Source organism: Scyliorhinus torazame, chromosome 6, assembly GCF_047496885.1.
Source record: "Scyliorhinus torazame isolate Kashiwa2021f chromosome 6, sScyTor2.1, whole genome shotgun sequence".
Classification (NCBI taxonomy): domain Eukaryota; kingdom Metazoa; phylum Chordata; class Chondrichthyes; order Carcharhiniformes; family Scyliorhinidae; genus Scyliorhinus; species Scyliorhinus torazame.
The window spans coordinates 196,840,630-196,863,912 of record NC_092712.1 but is presented as its reverse complement, the minus strand read 5'-3'; the positions used below and the strand labels follow the sequence as shown (position 1 = coordinate 196,863,912).

The 23,283-nt window shown below is 46.1% G+C and overlaps 1 protein-coding gene across 4 annotated transcripts in view; it reads left to right on the top strand.

Moving 5' to 3' along the window:
* The window catches only part of LOC140425216 (alpha-1,6-mannosylglycoprotein 6-beta-N-acetylglucosaminyltransferase A-like), a 181,099-nt gene that overhangs the window by 95,452 nt on the left and 62,364 nt on the right, over positions 1-23,283 (top strand). For all 4 annotated transcript variants that reach the window (XM_072509259.1, XM_072509260.1, XM_072509261.1 and 1 more), the window contains 3 exons: positions 1,767-1,838; positions 4,954-5,115; positions 8,270-8,439. In XM_072509259.1, coding sequence (XP_072365360.1) covers positions 1,767-1,838; positions 4,954-5,115; positions 8,270-8,439 — 404 coding nt within the window. The remainder of the gene's footprint in view (positions 1-1,766; positions 1,839-4,953; positions 5,116-8,269; positions 8,440-23,283) is intronic.

The window sequence follows — 23,283 nt, the reverse complement described above, 5'->3', positions numbered from 1 at the left end:
ACAGCCAAGGTGCCCAGATGGCACCAACAGTGCCAGGATTCCACCCGGAGGCTAATCACCCGGGGGCCTCGGATCCCCTGGGAGACGGGAGACCCCACTCCCCCCCCCCCCCCCCCCCCCCCCCCAAGTGCCAGGCCACCTGGTCCCCGTTTGTGGGGACCAGTACTGAACGGCGCTCACCTAAGGTCTCCAAGGCGAAGGGGTTAGATCCTAATGCCTCCGGTAGATCAGGCGAGCTGCTTATTAGAGTGAGACTAGTTGTTCACGCTCTCTAATATGCAGATTAACCAAACACTGATCCTGCCCACAACGGAAGGGATCCAGATTGTGGTGTCTCGCGAAATCCCATTAGACCTCATGAGGCGTGACGTGCCACGTAAATCCCCAAAGTGCCCTCTCCCGGCATCTAGCAACCGTGTCGCACCCACGTTCAGTAGATCGCGCCCATCATCTACATGGCAATGGGACATGCTCAAGGATGATTCAAACAGAAATGCTAATTAATTATTTTCCCTTCAAAGCTACTCCTTGATTCATCTGGGTTACATAATCATTTCTATCTCGAATGGAGTTTGATAAACTCCTTCCTAGAATTTCTAGCTTTTAGTTTCAATTTGGAAATAACACTTGATGTCCTGGATCAACCAACAGGCCCAGAAATAGGTCATCTATTGTTCAGTTAGTTCTTCTAACTCTGACTTTGAAGTTAAAATGTTAGCTTTTAACTGCAATTGACTCCAGGCTTGTTTGAATTGCATTTACTTCAGGGTTAGTTATTGGTTTCTGAACCAGATGCCGCCATTTATTCATGGTTTAAACTTGTGTTCCTAAAACTCAGAGCTAAATTTTAAAACGGGAATTATGAACTAGATATTTGTAACATTACGATCTCCAGTCATCTCCTCAACATCCTGTTTTAGCTTAAATTAAAGTAAACACATTAATACTTAGCTATCCTATAAAGCCTCACAGTTGTGATGCCACTAACATAGAATAGGATTTGGGTAATGTTCAAATATTAGTTTTTCTTACTGGTAAACCTGTTAAAGTGCCAATGTTTGCCTTTGGGCACAACAATAAAACAATTGATGTGGACCATTGCTTTCAGTGAAAACAATACAAAAGTGAAAGGGAAGCGCAAGTTGTGATGAACTGTGAATGAATACTGTGTAGTGGTGTATTCATGAGTAAGGATAGAAGTGTCTATCTTTATTTTTTTACTGTTCATTATCATGAAGCCAGTGAATGTATGTTTCAGATATGGATAGAATGGAGGAGACTAGCAAAAACTGAGCAATCTTCATCAGTGATATAGGTAGGACACCCTTATAGAATAGACTGGTAAATGTGCAAAGACAGTTTAACAGTTTATGTATGGTATTACTGATACTGCAAACTCAAAGAATGAACAACTCAGAAGATCCAGATTTAAAGTGTGGTTGGCAATTGGGCTTTGGAACCTGGGACTTGTGCAGTTTCCAGCAACGTGGAAGTGTGCAAGAAGTGCACCACTTCGGAAAGCAATAGGTGAGTTCACATGTCCGGTTTAAGGAAGTGCTACAAAAGTCAGGCACTCCCACTGCGAGATAAAGAAAAAGGGACTGCCATCCAGGGCCTTTCTTGTATACTTTCTAACAACAGAGTGAGAAGGGTAGCAGCAGGCTCTCTTCTAATTTAGAGCAAAAAAGAAAAAAATATTTTTCTTTCTGTTACATTGTTCCATTTTAACACTTTGTATTTATTGTTTAAATTTGAAAATTCTTCAGGTTGAGAATTTCTGCCCCATGCTTCCAGTAAGAATAAGTGAGATTGCCGATAATGATGCCTTAAAACCCAAGGTGAGAGTTTCATGAGTAAGGATAGAAGTGTCAATCTTTATTTTTTTACTGTTCATTATCATGAAGCCAGTGAATGTATGTTTCAGATATGGATAGAATGGAAGAGACTAGCAAAAACTGAGCAATCCTATTCTATGTTATTCTATGAAATTCTTAATGTATTTTTACTGTTTTTAAAAACACACCATCTGTAGCAATAATTGTTCCTGATTCTAAACCCAATTAAAATATAGGTTTGTTTTTTTTAAATCACAAATGCAGTATTCTGCAAATAATTTTTCACCTTTCTCCCACTCTTTCCATAAATACAGTGAATATATATTTTATTGTTTATGCTTGGCAGTCATTTTTGTGAAAATTGTGATATTGGAAGTTTGCAATTGTTTTCGGACCCTGCTGCAAGCTGTTCTATAGATACCAACTCTATCCCTTTCCCTGGCAACTGTCTGAAAGTAAGCTTGTCTGTTTGCAAAATTGGTGTCACATTTGACCCCAAGATGAAGTTCTGACCATGTATTTTTGCCATCGGTAAAACTGCCTATTTCTACGATGGCACTTCAGGGGAGCATTATAAAATAAAGTATGATACTTAGCCACATAAGGACATTTTGAGTCAGATGTCAAAAAGTGGTCCAATTGAAGCACACTGGTGCTAAAGTCAATTTAATCAGCATGACTGATTTTAAAAATCTGAACATTCAGCCGATTAGAAGAAAAGACAAAATATCTCTGAGCGATTATAATGGTTCAAGCATTAAATGTTATAGTGCTGGTGACCTGAGTGGTGAAGAACACAGTTTATTCCATCCCATTCTGTATTGTTTCCAAGGGGTTGGATTCATTATTAGGTGATCAGTCCTGTGAAGAATTGGGTCTAGTGAAGTTGGTATACAGTATCCACACAGGATTGTAGCAGTACTCCAATGATTTTGAGAAATGTGTCTACATTTCAGTGATGTGTTCACAGGTTTTGGTGCACTACCATTCATCCACAAGTTACAACTCAGAGGATACAAAGTCTGTGATACAGGCACCAAGAAGAGAATTTGCACCTCTTTGGGATCGCCTCAAATAGGAGCTAGACAGAATGACAAAATTAAAAGTAATCAGAAAGATCAAAGAACCTACCAATTGGGTAAATTCCATGGTTTGTGAAAAAAAAAAGAATGGCGATATTCGCATATGTATAGATCCCAAAGATCTTAACGAGAATATCAAAAGAGAACACTATCAAATACCAAAATGTGAGGAAATCACATCTGAGATGGCTGGTTCACAATTATTTACAAAACTTGACTCCTCTCAGGGTTTCTGGCAGCTAAAGCTGGAGGAACAAAGTACTGCACTTTCAATACGCCATTTGGACGGTTCTGCTTTCTGAGAATGCCGTTTGACATAATTTCAGCTTTAGAAATTTTTCACCCTGTCATGGAGCACATAATCAAAGGCATTGAAGGTGTACGTGTGGACATGGATGATATCATAATTTGGGGTTCAACCATAGAAGAGCACAGTATGAGGTTGTTTAAAGTTCTAACGGGCGTCAGGAGAAATGGGCTGAAGCTCAAAAAGCAAAAGTGCCAATTTGGAGTAACTGAGGTCATATTCCTCGATGACAAGCTCTCATCGCATGTCATTGAACCTGACAAGGACAAAACCCAAGCAATTCTCAACATGCCAAAACCACACAACAAGAAAGCCATCTTAAGAGTGATGGGTATGATCAATTTTATAGGGAAATTCATTCCTAACCTGTCAGCAAAAACAACACATCGATGTGATCTCCTGCACAAGACAATTTATTTCACTTGGACTGAGCAACATGAGCAAGAGTAGAAGAATCTCAAGACTTCACTAATTACCACGCCAGTTATGACATTTTTTGATCCAGCTAAACAGATTAAAGTGTCAACAGACGTGTCCAAAGATGGTCTAGGAGCAGTTCTTCTGCAACTCGAGCATGACAATTAGAAACCAGTCATATATGCATCACGATCCATGACGACAACAGAGCAGAGGTACACTCAAATCGAAAAAGAATGCCTAGGCTTGGTTGTAAGCTTGGAGAGATTCCACGGCTACATGTATGGTCTTCCAACTTTCACAGTTGAGACAGACAATCGTCCTTTGATTAACATCATCAAGAAGAATCTGAACCAAATGTCTCCACGCATTTAGAGGTTGATGATGAATTTACAATGCTTTATGACTTCAATTTCATCTACACGCCCGGCAAATATTTGTTCTTACCAGGTGCATTATCATTAGAGCCAAGACAAAATATTAGTAGTGAAATTGCTGAAGATGTAGATTTGCATGTCAAACTTATTTCCACACTACTACCAGTGTCACAAAACTATGTGAGATCCAAGAGACCAGGAAGGATCAAACTCTTCAAGAGTTGATGAGGAACATCAAGTCACACTGGCCCAGAGGTCAATTTATGGAGTTCTACAATATAAGATCTGAACTCCGCATCGTTAATGGAGTGGTACTTCATTTGAACACTATAATTATACCTCAATCTCTTCGCAAGAATGTACTTAAGAAGGACATCTCGGGATTGAGAAGTGTAAATGGAGAGCTCGTGACTGTTTACTGGCCAGGTATAAACCAGGATATCGATGGGATGATCAGTTGTTGTGACACATGCCAGACGCCTCATTGCAAGCAATAAAGAGAACCTATGCAAATATCTGATTTACCTACGGCACCATGGCAGAAAGTAGCTCTGGATCTCTTTCACTTACGAGTGAAAGATTATTTAATGATCATAGACTAGTTTTCAAACTATCCCGAAATTGCTCTACTGTCAAGCATAACGGCAAGCATTGTAATACTGCATAACCAAGTCAATTTTTGCTAGACCCTATCATATCGTTAGATATTGGACAATACCCAAATATACAATAAATGTACTCCTTATTGCAGTAATCAACAGTGCTGCACCTGAGACACCAATGTTGAACAAAAAAGTTACTTCAGGAAGCAGTCAGGGGTAATGGAATGATCATTGCCACAGAAAATAAAATGCAGTACTTAATTATTATTCTTTCTTCCAATTCTGCATAATGTTTTGTATTGTTTGTTTAAAATCTGTTATTCTTGTTGCTAGGCCAAGGTTGTAACCAACATGGACGGTTTGCTAGAAACACTGGCTGCACGTGAAGAACTCACATGGATAAAGCAAAGAATAGAAAGGATGAAGGAGAACTGGATTGCAGATATAAAAACATTGGCAAGGAAACAGAATTTAGAAAATCGACCAAAGAAAAAGGTATAACATTATTGTCTTTTTACCTTCAGATTCTTAACTTTGTTTGTAAAAAAAAAAGTATTTGCACGTCATTTAAGACAAGTGATAGTTAGGTTAAAATACAAGAACAGAAAACGCTGGGAAACCCCAACAGGTCTGGCAGCATCTGTGGAGACAGACACAGAGTTAATGTTTTGAGTCCTTCTGACTCTTCTTCAGAAATGGTTAAATAGTTAAAATGCAATTGCACTTAAATGAAATGTATATTATTACTTACATCAAGCGTATCGTGCATTTAAAAATCTGATTTTTGTAAAGTAAATTACATTTTCAGATACAAATATATATGCATTTGATGAAGTCCCTGTACAATTTTGTTCCATGGTATTTACAGGAAAAAAAATATTGACATGGTTGTTTGGAACATAGGAATTCGCAACAGGTGGGATGCTTTGGTCCCCTAGCCACATGTTTCTCAGCCACGCGCTGCTTGGTAATGGGATTTCTCATTGTAACCACTCCGCCACATAACCGGCTGACGGGGAGGGCACTGCCAGCGGGAAAAGTGAATCCTGATAACCAGAGAACTCCGGCCAACAACTTGCATTGAAATAACAGCTGTTGACATAGATAGGGTACCAAGATGTGCTTTACGGAAATGAATGCTAAACCAAATAAAGAGATATTAGGAGAAGTGACCAAAGACGTAGGCTTTAGTTAAAAGAAGAGGAGGAAGGCAGAGAGGTAGGGGTGGTTCAGGGAAGAAATTTGTGAGTGTGGGCTTGATGCACTGAAGAATCATGGCTGTCAATGGCAGGGAAAAGGGAGATGGCACCACAGGAATGAAGAGTTTGGGAAAGAGTGAGATTGTGTACATTGGAGGAGGTGACAGTGATGAGGGACAATCATGGATATAAATGGTTCAAGTACAAGGATAAAAACTTTCAATTTACTTAACTTAAAATTTATTGTGAGGCCAAGATCATGTAGGTCAGGGAGGCCAGATATGTTTTGGAACTGGTGTCGGTTAAGTCTGTCATTTCCTCTCTCTCTCTGGCAATAGAGATCCTGCAGGCAACCTCTGATAACCATGGGAAGGAGGAGTTCCCTAACCACAAACTATATCATACTCCCTGGCAACTGTGTGAGGCTGGCCCAAACGTTCTGCACCTTGGTGACACATTTAACCCGAAGGTGAACTTCTGACCACATTTGTATAAACACTAAGACCATCTATTTCCACCTCCAACATTGTACCACTCTTCCCCTGCTTGTGCTTAATGGTTGTTGAGATGCTCTTCTATATCTTTGTTGCGTCTAAACTAGACTGTTCTAGCACAATCTTGAGCAGTCTACCATTCATAAAGTTGTTCAAAACTCCTCTTCTTGGGCCCTAACTCACACAAAGTCTTGTTCACCCATTCTCCTTTTGCTCACTGACATAAATGGGTTCCTGGCTGAGCAATGTCTTGGTGCGCGATTCTCCGGCCTCATTATACTCTCACTCAAGCAAAACAAGGCCGGTGAATAGTGTTGACGGCACGTGAACTGCCGTGCCACCCTGTCCCATGTGTTGGCTGCGAGAAGTGACCTCATCAGAGGGGAGGAACTTGGGGGAGCAGATGGCCACTGTCGCCATTCCATGGGACGGGTCCGGGTTGACACTCAGCTCCCCTCCTCCCGGTTGGTGTCCATATGGCCCTGGGGTTCACAGCTGCCCCTGCATCATCTGGCTCTGTCAGTCCTGGCAGCTCCCGGATGCCTGACCCATCATGTCGACGCCCTCGGCGATGCTCCTCGGTGATTGGGTCATGCTGTGCAGCAACTCAGCAATGCCCACCTGCGACTGGGACAAGCTCCGCAGCGCCTCGGCTATTCCCATCTGAAAGCGGGACATGTCCCGCAGAACCTCATCAAAGTCAGCATGGTACTGGATGACATCCCCCAGGGAGGCGGGCATTCTTTTTAAAAAAAAAAAATTAGAGTACCCAATTAATTTTTTCCAATCAACCGGCAATTTAGTGTGGCCAACCACCTACCCTGCACATCTTTAGGTTGAGGGGGCGAAACCCATGCAAACACTGGGAGAATGTGCAAACTCCACACGGACAGTGACCCGGGGCTGGGATCAAACCTGGGGCCTCGGCGCCGTGAGTCAGCAATGCTAACCTCTGCGCCACCGTGCTGCCCCGCTAACTGCGGGATGCCTTGGACACCTTCACTAATGGTACCGCCGTTGTGCACAAGACTCTCCACTCTTTATGAGCGGTGTGGGAGGGGGCCAGCCAACCACGTACATATGTTTTGGTCATGCCTGAAGTCGAGGAGGTTCTGGGGCTCCTTCACCATGTCGGGTGATCTTGCAAATGGACTTGGAGTCCAGTCCCCTAGGGGCCATATATGAGATGTTGGACTTGCCGGAACTGCAGTCACGGGTGGGGGCAGATGTTTTAGCCTTCGCCTCGCTGGTGGCTGGGAGGTAGGTCTTGTTGGGTTGGAGGTCAGCTTCTCCATCCTGTACCTCAAGTGTGGTTGTGGGGGCTTTATGGAGTTTGTATTGGGAGAAAGTTAAGTTCACCTTGAGAGGGAATGAGGAAGGGCTTCATGAGATGTGGCGCCTGTTTATTTCTCACTTTAAGGGACTGGCCTCCGTCAGCTGCTGGGGTGGGGGGCAGTGGTGGGGGGAGGTAGGCAGTGCAGGGGCTCAGTTTCTTGGTTATGGGGGTTCTGAATGGGAGCTGAACACTGGAATGATTAACAAACAACCCCAATCTCAGCTTTAGGATAGAGGAAAGATTGTTCAAGCAGCTGAAGATGTTTCACCCGCTTGGTGGGAAGCGGGATTTCTTTTTGTATTTTGGGGTTTTATTGCCTTAAATTTATGTATAAAATGTTGAAAATTTAATCAAAATATTTTCCAAAACAAATAATTCATCAGACATTTCCTTGACCTGGAATTTGCAGAAGTGTTCAAGTGCAAACTGAGATTGGAATTGACTCAAGTGTCAAAAAGAATGTGAATTAAATTAGTTCAGATTTCGCATAAACAAAATCAAATTGTATCTTTAGTTTAGAGTCTCAACAACCATCTTACTAATCCTTTGTAATTTGTTTTTTTTTTGTATTCCCCGTTTATTTTATGAAAAGGACTAATAGTTGTTTTCTTTTTTGTTAGATTTTACTTCATTTAGGTCTTCTGACAAAGGAATCAGGATTCAAGATAGTTGAGAATGTCTTTAAAGGAGGTCCGCTTGGGGAATTGGTGCAGTGGAGTGACCTTATAGCCTCTCTATATTTACTGGGCCACAACGTGATACTTTCAACATCAGTAAATGAGCTGAAAGGGTAAGATATGCTGAACAAGCTTTAAATATCTGGCAAGATGTAATATCGCAAGCTGAATAAAATAATTTTTGGCTTAGTTCGGATGGGTACAGTTTCTGCTTTGAAGTGACAGCACCAAGGGGCAGCACGGTGGCGCAGTGGTTAGCACTGCTGCCTCACGGCGCCGGCGTCCCAGGTTCGAACACGGCCCTGGGTCACTGTCCGTGTGAAGTTTGCACATTCTCCCCGTGTCTGCGTGGGTTTCATCCCCACAACCGAAAGATGTGCAGGGTAGGTGGATTGGCCACGCTAAATTGCGCCTTAATAAAAAATACATTCTGAACAGCAGCAACTTGCATTTATATAGATAAAGAAAATGCAGGGAATATTCAATAAGTTTGGCAACATTTGTCTAGAAAGAAAAAGTTAATATTTCAGGTCGATGACCTTTCCTCAGAACCTGATCAGTTTCATAGATATGGAATATAATAGAAGTTACACAACGTTACACATTTACATGGACTGATGAAATGTAGATTGTACTTGAATGATGAATGTACAGTGGTACTATCTATTCTTAATTGGATGAATAATGTTACATGTGACAGTTAGAAGCAGATGACCACATAAGGCTATGTGCACTGACAACATCTTGGCTGTAGTACTGAAGATCTGTGCCCCAGAGCTAACCACTGCCATAATCAACTATTACAGTACAGCTATGACACTGGCTATTCATGGGTTATTCATAAAGGCCCCACCTTCTCAAACATGCCCTGAGGTGTGGTGGTCCTCAGGTTAAATCACCACCGGTCAGCTCTCCCCTTCAAAAGGGAAGGCAGCCTATGGTCATCTGGGACTATGGAGACTTTAAATTTTACATGACACTGGCTTCTTCCTGACAATCGAAAATTGCACAGATATGTCCTGTCTACAAAAGAAAAATCTAATCTGATCAATTACTACCCTATTGATTTCCTCTCAAACACCATTAAAGTGATAGGAGGTATCATCAAAAGTGCCATCATACTTTGCCGACTCATCAATTTTTATTTTTTTAAAAATATATTTTATTCAAGATTTTTTGGCCAAACATAACAGCACATAAGCACATAGCATTTCCTTTACACAGCAATAAAACAATATAAATAACAATGGCCAGTTTTAAGCAAGTAAATAAATAATATATGAACAAAATCAAAAATAAAACTAAATGGCAACTGCCTTGTCCAAGATAAATACTCTCCAAAAATACAATCCGATATACAATTACATATACCAACTACCTATACATATACAATAACATCCCTGAGAGTCCTTCTGATTCCTCCCCGCCACCCCCCCCCCCCCCCCCCCGGCCACCCCGGTTGCTGCTGCTGTCTTCTTCTTTTCCATTCCCTCTATCTTTCTGTGAGGTATTCGACGAACGGTTGCCACCGCCTGGTGAACCCTTGAGCCGACCCCCTTAGTACGAACTTAATCCGTTCCAACTTTATGAACCCTGCCATGTCCTTTATCCAGGTCTCCACACCTGGGGGCTTGGCTTCCTTCCACATTAACAATATCCTGCGCCGGGCTACTAGGGATGCAAAGGCCAAAATATCAGCCTCTCTCGCCTCCTGCACTCCCGGCTCTTCTGCAACCCCGAATATAGCCAACCCCCAGCTTGGTTCGACCTGGACCCCCACCACCTTCGAAAGCACCTTTGCCACCCCCACCCAAAACCCCTGTAGTGCCGGGCATGACCAGAACATGTGGGTATGATTCGCTGGGCTTCTCGAGCATCTCGCACACCTATCCTCTACTCCAAAAAATTTACTGAGCCGTGCTCCAGTCATATGCGTCCTGTGTAACACCTTAAATTGTATCAGGCTTAGCCTGGCACACGAGGACGATGAGTTTACCCTACTTAGGGCATCAGCCCACAGCCCCTCCTCAATCTCCTCCCCCAGCTCTTCTTCCCATTTCCCTTTCAGCTCATCTACCATGATCTCCCCCTCGTCCCTCATTTCTCTATATATGTCTGACACCTGACCGTCCCCCACCCATGTCTCTGAGATCACTCTGTCCTGCACCTCCTGTGTCGGGAGCTGCGGGAATTCCCTCACCTGCCGCCCCGCAAAAGCCCTCAGTTGCATATACCGAAATGCATTCCCTTGGGGCAACCCATATTTTTCCGTCAGCGCTCCCAGACTCGCAAACGTCCCATCTACGAACAGATCTCTCAATTGTGTTACCACTGCTCTTTGCCATGCTCCAAATCCCCCATCCATTCTCCCTGGAACAAACCTATGGTTATTTCTTATCGGGGACCGCACCAAGGCTCCCGTCTTTCCCCTGTGCCGTCTCCACTGCCCCCAGATTTTCAGTGTAGCCACCACAACCGGGCTTGTGGTGTATTTCTTCGGTGAGAACGGCAACGGCGCCGTCACCATAGCTTGTAGGCTAGTCCCCCTGCAGGACGCCCTCTCCAATCTCTTTCACGCCGCTCCCTCCTCTTCTCCCATCCACTTACACACCATTGAGATATTGGCGGCCCAGTAGTACTCACTTAGGCTCGGTAGTGCCAGCCCCCCCCCCTGTCCCTACTACGCTGCAAAAATCCCCTCCTCACTCTCGGGGTCTTCCCAGCCCACACAAAACTCATAATACTCTTCTCAATTCTTTTGAAAAAAGCCTTCGTGACCACCACCGGGAGGCACTGAAACACAAAAAGGAATCTAGGGAGGACCACCATTTTAACCGCCTGCACCCTCCCTGCCAGTGACAGGGACACCATGTCCCATCTCTTAAAGTCCTCCTCCATCTGTTCCACCAACCGCGTTAAATTTAGCCGATGCAATGTACCCCAATTCTTGGCTATCTGGATCCCCAAGTACCGAAAGTCCCTTGTTACCTTCCTCAACGGTAAGTCCTCTATTTCTCTGCTCTGCTCTCCTGGATGCACCACAAACAACTCACTTTTCCCCATGTTCAATTTATACCCTGAGAAATCTCCAAACTCCCCAAGTATCCGCATTATCTCTGGCATCCCCTCCGCCGGATCCGCCACATATAACAATAAATACAGAGATACCCGGTGTTCTTCTCCTCCCCTGAGTACTCCCCTCCACTTCCTGGAACCCCTCAATGCTATTGCCAGGGGCTCAATCGCCAGTGCAAACAATAATGGGGACAGAGGACATCCCTGCCTCGTCCCTCTATGGAGCCGAAAATATTCAGACCCCCGTCCATTCGTGACCACGCTCGCCATCGGGGCCCTATACAGCAGCTGTACCCATCTTATATACCCATCTCCAAAGCCAAATCTCCTCAGCACCTCCCACAAATAATCCCACTCCACTCTATCAAATGCTTTCTCGGCATCCATCGCCACCACTATCTCCGTTTCCCCCTCTGGTGGGGGCATCATCATTACCCCTAGCAGCCTTCGTATATTCGTATTCAGCTGTCTCCCCTTCACAAACCCAGTTTGGTCCTCATGGACCACCCCCGGGACACAATCCTCTATCCTCATTGCCATTACTTTGGCCAGAATCTTAGCGTCCACGTTCAGTAGGGAAATAGGCCTATAGACCCGCATTGCAGCGGGTCTTTTTCCTTCTTTAGGAGGAGCGATATCGTTGCCTCTGACATAGTCGGGGGCAGCTGCCCCCTTTCCCTCGCCTCATTAAAGGTTCTCATCAGTAGCGGGGCGAGCAAGTCCACATATTTCCTATAAAAGTCAACTGGGAATCCGTCTGGTCCCGGTGCCTTCCCCGCCTGCATGCTCCGAATTCCTTTCACTACTTCCTCCGTTTCAATCTGTGCTCCCAGTCCCACCCTCTCCTGCTCCTCCACCTTAGGAAATTCCAGCTGTTCCAGAAAACACATCATTCTCTCCTTCCCATCCGGGGGCTGAGCTTCATATAATCTTTCATAGAATGCCTTGAACACTCCATTCACCCTCTCCGCTCCCCGCTCCATCTCTCCCTCCTCATCTCTCACTCCACCTATCTCCCTCGCTGCTCCCCTTTTCCTCAGTTGGTGGGCCAGCAACCTGCTCGCCTTCTCCCCATATTCGTACTGTACACCCTGTGCCTTCCTCCACTGTGCCTCCGCATTACCCGTAGTCAGCAAATCAAATTCTACATGTAGCCTTTGCCTTTCCCTGTACAGTCCCTCCTCCGGTGCCTCCGCATATTGCCTGTCCACCCTCAGAAGTTCTTTCAGCAACTGCTCCCGTTCCCTACCCTCCTGCTTTCCTTTATGTGCCCTGATTGATATCAGCTCCCCTCTAACCACTGCCTTCAGCGCCTCCCAGACCACTCCCACCTGGACCTCCCCATTATCTTTGAGTTCCAAGTACCTTTCAATACACCCCCTCACCCTTAAGCACACACCCTCGTCCGCCAATAGTCCCATGTCCATTCTCCAGGGTGGACGCTGTTCTTTTTCCTCCCCTATCTCCAAGTCCACCCAGTGTGGAGCGTGATCCGAAATAGCTATAGCCGTATATTCCGTCCCCGTCACCTTTGGGATCAGCGCCCTTCCCAAAACAAAAAAGTCTATCTGTGAATAAACTTTGTGGACATAGGAGAAAAACGAAAACTCCTTGCTCCTAGGTCTACTAAATCTCCAGGGGTCTACTCCTCCCATCTGCTCCATAAAGTCCTTAAGCACCCTAGCTGCTGCCGGCCTCCTTCCGGTCCTGGACCTCGATCTGTCCAGCCCTGGTTCCAGCACCGTGTTAAAATCTCCACCCATTACCAGCTTCCCCGCCTCTAGGTCCGGGATACGTCCTAGCATGCGCCTCATAAAGTTGGCATCATCCCAGTTCGGGGCATATACGTTCACTAAGACCACCGCCTCCCCTTGTAATTTGCCACTCACCATCACGTATCTGCCCCCACTATCCGCCACTATGGTCTTTGCCTCAAACATTACCCGCTTCCCCACTAGTATGGCCACCCCCCTGTTTTTTGCATCTAGCCCCGAATGAAACACCTGCCCCACCCATCCTTTGCGTAGTCTGACCTGGTCTATCAGTTTCAAATGCGTCTCCTGCAGCATAACCACATCTGCCTTAAGTTTCTTTAGGTGTGCGAGTACCCGTGCCCTCTTTATCGGCCCGTTCAGCCCTCTCACATTCCACGTGATCAGCCGGGTTGGGGGGCTCTTTACCCCCACCCCCCTTGTCGACTAGCCATCCCCTTTTTTAATCCAGCTCCTCACCCGGTTCCCACGTAGCTGTGTCCCCCCCCCAGGCGGCGCCCCGCCCACCCCACCCCATACCAGCTCCCCCTTCTCCCCAGCAGCAGCAACCCAGTTAACCCCCACCCCCCCCCGCTAGATCCCTCACTAGCGTAATTGCACCCCCCATGTTGCTCCCAGAAGTCAGCAAACTCTGGCCGACCTCGGCTTCCCCCCATGACCTCGGCTCGCACTGTGCGACGCCCCCTCCTTCCTGCTTCACTGTTCCCGCCCCCAATGGCCGACGCCCCCAGCTCCTCCACCTCCCTCCCTCCCTCCCCCATAACATGGGGAAGAGAGAAAAGTTACAGGGTCGCAGGATTAACAACTTAAAAATCATCTCTCCCCCCTTTTCCCCCTCTTCGCCCCCCATATTCGCCCCACCACTTTGCCTCAAACGTTCTTTTTTATAACCCACTTATTCCAATTTCTCTTCGACAATAAATGTCCATGCCTCATCTGCCGTTTCAAAGTAGTGGTGTTTCCCTTGATGTGTGACCCACAGTCTTGCCGGCTGCAGCATTCCAAATTTGACCTTCCTTTTATGAAGCACCGCCTTGGCCCGATTAAAGCTCGCCATCCTTCTCGCCACCTCCGCACTCCAATCTTGATATACGCGGATCACCGCGTTCTCCCACCTACTGCTCCGAGTTTTCTTTGCCCATTTGAGGACCATCTCTCTGTCCTTATATCGGAGAAATCTCACCACTATGGCTCGGGGAATTTCTCCAGCCCTCGGTCTTCGTTCCATAACTCGATACGCTCCCTCCACCTCCAATGGGCCCGTCGGGGCCTCCGATCCCATTAACGAGTGCAGCATCGTGCTCACATATGCCCCGACGTCCGCCCCCTCTGCACCCTCGGGAAGACCAAGAATCCTTAAATTCTTCCTCCTTGCATTATTCTCCAGCACCTCCAGCCTTTCCACACATCTTTTATGGTGTGCCTCGTGCATCTCCATCTTCACCACCAGGCCTTGTATATCGTCCTCGTTCTCGGCAGCCTTTGCCTTCACGACCCGAAGCTCCTGCTCCTGGGTCTTTTGCTCATCCTTTAGCCCTTCAATCGCCTGTAATATCGGGGCCAACAGCTCCTTCTTCATCTCCTTTTTAAGTTCTTCCACGCAGCGCTTCAAGAACTCGTGTTGTTCAGGGCCCCATATTAAACTGCCACCTTCCGACGCCATCTTGGTTTGTGCTTGCCTTCCTTGCCGCTGCTCTAAAGGATCCACCGCAATCCGGCCACTTTCCTCTCCTTTTTCCATCCGTGTCCAGGGGGGATTCCCTTCTGGTTTCCCGCACAGTGTTTTTAGCCGTTAAGATTGCCGTTGGGGCTCCTATTAAGAGCCCAAAAGTCCGTTCCACCGGGAGCTGCCGAAACGTGCGACTTAGCTGGTCATCGCCGCACCTGGGAAGCCCCTACTCATCAATAACCTGCAATCTGATTCTCAGTTTGGGTGGCAGACCTAATCAGAGCCTTGACCAAGCATGAACATAAAACCTGAATGCCAGAAACGAGGTAAAAGTATCAAAGTGCATTGGACCAAGTATTGTATCAAGGAGTCCGAATGCAACTATCATCAATGAGATTGCCAACGGGAAACCCTCCAATAACTAATGCAAAAGAAGATATAGTTGTTGGAGACCAGTCAGCACATGTCCAGGACATCACAGATGTTTCTCTGCAAACCATTCACAACTGAAACACCTTCAGCTGCTTGAACAATCTTTCCTCTATCCTAAAGCTGAGATTGGGGTTGTTTGTTAATCATTCCAGTGTTCAGCTCCCATTCAGAACTCCAATAATGATGTAACACTACGGGCACAATTCAGCGGCTTCATCGTGCCCGCCTTGGTGTCGGGACCAGGCAGTTGAATCTCTCGAGATTCGCGACGATCAAACCGTCTCCTAAATCCAACGGAATCTCGCAAGACGTCGCGATCTGGATCTCACCCTCACTGGGTGCGATCCAAATCAGCATATTTAAATGAGTCATACGGCTTATTAAAATGTACGTTCGCCAGATTCACCTGGCACCTGGGACTCAACGGTCATGCCTGAGAGACTTCATCAGGGCGCCGTTTAGTACTGGTCCATTCAAATGTGTACCAGGTGTAACGGCACCGAGGGTGTCTGCCAGGCAATTGGAGATCCCCAGATGGTCAGGGACAGGGCAGAGTAGCACCCTGGCTCTCCCCCTGGCACTCGGGCATCTTGGCACTGCCAGGGTGCCATGCTGGCAGTGTCAGGGTGCTCGGGTGCCAGGTTGGCACTACCAGGGATCAGGTTCGGTTTGGGGGGGGTGGCGGGGGCTTGCCAGGTAGAGGAGGGTCCGGGGAGTTTCTGGGAGCCTCCCCAAGGTTGTGGGAGTCAAAAACGGTTGGGTGCCTGAAGGAGGGGGGGGGGGGGGGGGGGGGGGGGGGGGGGGGGGGTGATTGGTGCAGCTAGACAAAATGGTACTCCGATCACCTGTTGCTCACCAGCAGGAAATCCCTCTAAGTGAGGCATTGGTGGAGAGAAACTCCTGAGGCCAAATAAAATGGCAAAGTATAATTCAATAGCGGGATGTTTCTCGGCACTTACAGGAACAGAGAAACACCCTGCTAAACATGCCATTCTGCGGACTTTAACTCAAGTCCACTGAATCACGCCATACATGTCAGTCTGCAGTACGATCTGGATAAGACAAGCTTGGGCTGACAAATGACAATGATGGTGACAATGCTGCTTTCCTACGTGATGCTCGGAGTTAACCATGATAATGATGAGTCTACTTTCTCCCTAGTTTAACATACCTGACATACACATTCTTCATTGTTGCCCTGTTTTTCTTCAGTGCTTGTACCGTTATGCTGTTAACACTCAACATTCTGAACAGCTAGGGCAGCACGGTGGTGCAGTGGTTAGCACTGCTGCCTCACGGCGCCGAGGACCAGAGTTTGATCCTGGCCCCGGGTCACTGTCCGTGTGGCGTTTGCACATTCTCCCCGTATCTGCGTGGGTTTCACCCCCACAACCCAAAACAATGTGCAGGGTAGATGGATTGGTCACGCGAAATTGCCCCTTAATTAAACAAAACATTCTGAACAGCAGCAACTTGCATTTATATAGATGCAGAAAATGCAGGGAATACTCAAGAAATTTGGCAACATCTGACCAGAAAGAAAAAGTTAACATTTCAGGTCAATGACCTTTCCTCAGAACCTGATCAGTTTCAAAGTTATGAGTCCTATTAGGGAAACAGTAAAGATTTTATTGAGATAAAGGTGGAGGTGAGGGAGTGGTTGAGCAAACCAGTGACGGCAGAAATATGTTTGGGAACGGAGGGCCAAGGTGCACTTGGGGCTTCAAAGTGAAGTTAAGTGACATGGGAGAGAATTATTTTCAGGATAGACACAGGAGGAAACAGGGCAGTGGGATATGTGTAATGAAGAATGCAGAGATAGCCTTTTCCATGACAGACCATAGGAGTAAAGAGGCCCTAAACCTTTAAATCTTCATCTTCCTTTCCTTTATAAATGTAGCCTGGCTGTATAGGGTGAAAGGCAAATAATGTGATTTTATTCTTTAATCTGGGAAGCACTTTTAAACCCACAATCAAAATTTTATAATTAATTTATTGGGGTTATAAGAAACTCCAGGCATAAAACATGGTTTTATATTAAAAAATTATACCTTAATATATTCCAGAAAATTATGGACCATGGATTAATAATAGGTCCTTTAGGATATATGAGAAAATTGCAGACCTACGATTAAATATCTACACCGGCTGCACAATTCTGAAGTGCTGCAAATGGAAATAAAACGTGCTGACTCCAAAGTTAGCTCAGTTGGCTGGACAGCTGGTTCGTGATGCGGAGTGACGCTAGCAACACAGGTTCAATTCCCATTCCGGCTGAGGTTATTCATGAAGGCCCGACCTTCTTAACCTTGCCCCTTGCCTCATTTCATTTTCATTTCAGGTGTGGTGACTCTCAGTTAAATCACCACCAATCACATTCGAGGAGTGCCCTCTGGAATTGCCTCTCCGGCACAAACAGATGCCTACTTATATATATATCATATCCTGTGTACACAACGGCAAATATACTCTGTTCAAAAATCCAATTAAAAACATTTATTAAACAAAAATCACCACCAATCATATCTCAAAGGGGTGAGCAGCCTCTAGTCTTCTGGGATTGTGGTGACATTTATATTTTTAGAATTCTCCCAAAAAATGTCATTTTCAGCGGGGGAATCCAGTACAAATTGCCACTGCAATTCTCCACACTTAGCCAGGGGTGAAACCTGCCGAATAAGTGATCTGTCCTTCCCAAAGTCACCAGCAAGCCCGGCCTCAGGGAAATTGGGGCACCATTTTTGAAGGACAATTCTTAGAGTGCAACCCGCTCCCCAAAGATCGCTGGTACGGGACCCTCCTAAAGGGTCTTCCTTCAGGCCCCGTCCCCTTCTAGCCAAGATCAGCCCTCCCCCCAACATTGGTAACAGCGCCTTGGGTCCCCCTTCCATAGGTAAGCAAGACCCTGCTATGGAGTCACCAAATGACCCTCCCCTTTATGGCCATGCCCTTTTCATGACCACACCTCCCATTTCAAGTGCCGTCCCTTGACAGTGCTAACCTGGCAGTGCTACCCTGAAAGTGCCAGGGCATTGCCCTGCCATGTTCATGATCATTTGGGGCTGCAATCACCTCCGAACCCCTGGCGTGCTCATTACACCTGGTCTCGGGTAATGGGGTTTGGGGAGAGGGGGGGTGCGAATCCCAGGAGCAGGCAGAATCTGGCATTAATCTGACAAGGCATATTCAAATGCTTATTTTAGGGGCTCTCCCGCTATTCTCGTGGAATAGCAGGATCTACGCCGTGCACAATGCTGACGGAGAATCTCTCCCATAGTCTTTGGATATAGCTGAGGAATAGATTGAAAAGCCCTGTATTAAATTTCTTCGATGTGACTCAGTTATGAAAGTTTCTAAGGTGATAAATCCTTTTCTATCCACCACAAGCTGTGCCTCTGGAGGTCTATTTGCTTCAGGCAATTTGGGGCCAAGTTACCATTTTATACAAAACTTTATTTTTGTATTTTTACTGCAATCTAAACACACACAAATATAAGCTCAGAAGACCAAGCTATTTTGTTACAAGTATCATTCAAGTTTCCTAACACATTTTAGAAAGTTGTAAATGTGCCTGTGGGAACTTTAGCAAAATAGGATACGGTGTTAAAAACAAAGATTTCTCCTGAACCTGGCCCAAAGCTTCCTAACATTTAAAAAAAAAGTTCTCAGTTTGGTCAACATTTATAAATGTAGTGTTGCTCTTTTATCTTTTTTTGTTTCATTTTTAAATTTTTTAATTCTACATTTTCACATTTTCCTTCAAAAATTTACACCCCACCCACAAATAGTAAATGGTAACAAATACAAGATCAATCCCCTTAACAATACCAATGATCCCATCCTCCCACTACCCACAAACAACGGCCCACCTGTCAATATATGCATCCAATAAACCAAACCCTCCCAAGGTGGAAACAAAAAAGAAAAAGAAGAAGGAGTCCGGACAGTCCATGGTCACCATTGACCTATAGAGTCCACTCCCCCTCCCCCCACCCCTACACTCAACGCCATCCAGCCTCTGAAAGAGTACCGTACATGATACCCAAGAGTTGTACACCAGCACCCCCCCCCCCCCAAGTCTCCAGCTCCTCCCGTCCACTGCCTCTTGTAAAACTCCTCCCAACCTCGGTTCCTTCCCCCCAACTTTCCACCCCGCCTAGACCACTCGGACCCTGTTCTGCCAGGCTCCGGTGGCCGCAGCCCCTCCCCCCACCTCACTCCCGTTCACTGGCCGGCTTAAAGCGGCCAGCGTGGAGGTCCCCGCGTGGGTCCCTTTCCCCCTTGCCCGGCCCTAGGAAAGCACAGAAATCCCCTTTTAGCACACAAACCCCGCATATCCACACACCCCAAAGAACCCTCATTTCGAGTGAAAGTCCCATCCCTTCCCTTGTCCAAATATATACAACATTGGCTCCTTTAGCCCATACACCCGCACGCAGTGAAACAAAAAAGAAGAAAATACAGTCATGAGGTTACATCGGCACATGGCCATTTCTCAATTTGTCAGTTCTGCCACAGTCCTTCTGCCTTCACAAACGCCTCCGCTGCTTCCGCCGTTCCAAAATAAAAGTCCCTGAGCTTATAAGTCACCCTCAGCTTCGCTGGATATACAATGCCGCACTGCACCTTGCAGTGTACAGTGCCCTCTTCACCCGGTTGAAGGCAGCCCGCCTCCTCGCCAGCTCCACCGTAAAGTCCTGGTATACACGTATACCAGCTCCAGCCCACTGCACCACCCGCTTCTGCTTGGCCCAGCTCAGGACCTTCTCCTTCACACTATACCTACGGAAGCACAGAGTCACTGCCCTTGGCAGCTCACTCGCCTTTGGTACAAGCCTCCACGACCGATGAGCCCGATCCAGTTCATATCGGGAGGGATCTTCCCCCTCCCCCAATAGTTTTGCCAGCATCGCGGCAAAATACTCAGTCGGCTTCGGTCCTTCAACTCCTTCGGACAGCCCCACAATCCTCAAATTCTGTTGCCTGGATCTGTTTTCTAGGTCTTCCATTTTTCCTCGTAGATCCTTGTTAATGTCCATCACCTTCCGCATCGCCTTCCCCATCGAGGCAAATTGATCACCATGCTGTAATAACGTCTCCTCCACTTCCTTCAGCGCCTCCCTTTGCTCCCGCACCTCCGACACTGCGCTCGCCACCGCCATCATCACCGGGGAAATCGCCTCCTCCACCAGCGCACTCAAAACCTCCCTCATCTCCTTCCTCATTGTCTCGATGTATTTTGTAAACTGCCTTTCGAATTCCGCAGCCATCACCTTAGTTATTTCTTCAGCCGTAAGCAATGCGGCCTCCCCGGTGCTCCAGCCTCCATTTTCTTTACTGACCCCGCGGTGACCTTTCCACTCCCCGACAGACTTTCAGCTGCTTTTTTCACAGCCGTTTTTTTGCTGGTCTTCGACATTGCCCTCCTCTGTGCTGTCTCCCGACTTTTACTGCCTTCGCTGGCCCTAGGACCGGGCGTTAACCCCCGACAATGCCGTTCCCGAACAGGAGCCCTCCAACGCGCGCGGCTGCCTCCCGCCCGCCGTCACCGGAAGTCTGCTCTTTTATCTTTATTAATAATAACCACAAGACGCGAGTACGTTCCGTGTACTGGACGAATCACCATACAACCAGTATATTCATCCAATTATTGTTTATTATTTAACATAGGCTCGGTTCTATGTGTAATAATCTACACGTGGCTACGCATTAAACTATATCTAACAGCTTAAATGACCTTTACTTAACTTTCAAGTGACCAGCTCTGTGCGGGTTAGACAAGGCCTTTGTCTGAATTCCAGTGGCGGCTGGAAATTGTCAGGTACGTATAGGCTGCGGCTCGTCCTTCAAGTAGCGATCGCGAGTCCTTGAACTTGGCTGTTCGATGTGCTACATTTGGTGAGGCAGAGGCCGGTCCCAAAAGAGACAGAATATTGGTCGGGCAGTTCTTCTTATCCTCCAATCTTTCGCGCTCTTTTGGGCGGTCCCAACTCAGGATCCAATGGATCGATAGGGTTTTGATTACCCTAATCGATTCTGGCCAGTTAGAGGCGGGTACCTTGATAGCTGGGCAGGTCCTAGTTGTTATTGTCCAAGGCATGTAGGCACTCCCAAATAAGGTAAATAGGTGCGCCTGAGTCTGTTACTGCTGCTTTGTTTCAATCTGAGTCCCATTGTCCTGGGGAAATCGGTGATTGACCTTTAGCAGGTGCAAGTTTCTGTGTAGGTCTGGTTTCCTCTGCACAATACACAGGGGCTGTGTATCGTCTGTGTGCCAACCTGACCACAATTCCCATTATCTTTTGCAGGCAGCCATTTTAGATGGCCACAGTCGTTTCCCCCCATTTTCTTTGATTACTGAATTTATGTAAGGGTGCCAAAGCTCCTCCATACTTCCTTACATTAATGCAATTTTTGAAGTTGGTCCAAGACCTGAAGTGTGGTTTCTGATCACGATCTGACAGCAATCTAAACTTAGCAGCTGATAGTCGACAACAAATACAGCAAATTTAATGAAGCAGCGTATGAATGATTTAAGATGTAACACATTGAATCACTCAACATACAGATAACCAGCCTTACCTGCCATTTAACAAAACTTGCTTAAGAGCAAATACCTTCTTCCCTCACATGGTTATTTTTAAAAATTACTTATACAATAACACACATCTTGCCCTACCTAAAATTTTCTTAAGGTACATTTTCTTTATTTCCCCTGTTAAGGTAAAGGTAAGGTCAAGTTGCCATAGTCCCAGATGACCATCGGCTGCTTTTCTCTTTCAGGGGGAGAGCTGACTGGTGGTGATTTAACCTGAGGATCACCACACCTCAGACGAAGGGCAAGGTTGAGAAGACGGGGTCTTCATGAATGTTAAGAACCTGACTGATGTTAGACATGAGAGTAACCTAAAACCTGGAAGAGTAATTTGGAACGCTGGTCCTTAAGAGTCTGTTTTTTAAATTTGGCATACCATGAGGATAGACATGCAAACCAATGAGGGAAATTCCAGCCTTCTTGTAACCATTCAGATAAAAGAGTGTTTATTATATGTAAAAACGAACAACAAGAAAGGCGACAATACAAAACAAAGGTACACTTAACTACAATGGCTACATAACGTGGGGCAGCACGGTAGCATTGTGGATAGCACAATTGCTTCACAGCTCCAGGGTCCCAGGTTCGATTCCGGCTTGGGTCACTGTCTGTGCGGAGTCTGCACATCCTCCTCGTGTGTGCGTGGGTTTCCTCCGGGTGCTCCGGTTTCCTCCCACAGTCCAAAGATGTGCAGGTTAGGTGGATTGGCCATGCTAAATTGCCCTTAGTGTCCAAAATTGCCCTTAATGTTGAGTGGGGTTACTGGGTTATGGGTATAGGGTGGAGGTGTTGACCTTGGGTAGGGTGCTCTTTCCAAGAGCCGGTGCAGACTCGATGGGCCGAATGGCCTCCTTCTGCACCATAAATTATATATATGATATATGATAATGCACATTATATATTGGAATTTCCTATTCCCCGCTATCAATGTTCCTGAACTCTTGAGAAATGTTTCTTGCCCCAAAACAATCATTCCAGACAACATAACTCTATGAGCTAAATCCAGCAAATAGTTACCACTCACATCTTTACGTTTGGAAACCCTGTCCAATTCAGTGTAGTTTTGCTCTGAGGTTTCTGCTTTCTGGAAAAGTTCCGCTTTCTAGTTGGGCGTGGCTGTGATATTACGATTCCAGACCAGATCCCAACAGTGGCGAGGATACTGGACAGAAACCCCAGTATTTTATTTTAATTTTGCAATACCTCACTCAAGGGGTGATTACACAAAAATATATTAAAACAAATTTTATTACTAACACAGTATTAAAATATCTTTAACGTCACACAAGAAAATAGCTTACAATTACCCCTTACACAATACTACTCAATACAGTGGATACAATACGCTTAACTGCTATCTTTATTCACACTTAAACAACAAGAAAAGAAAAGCTCTCAATGCACTATTAAACCA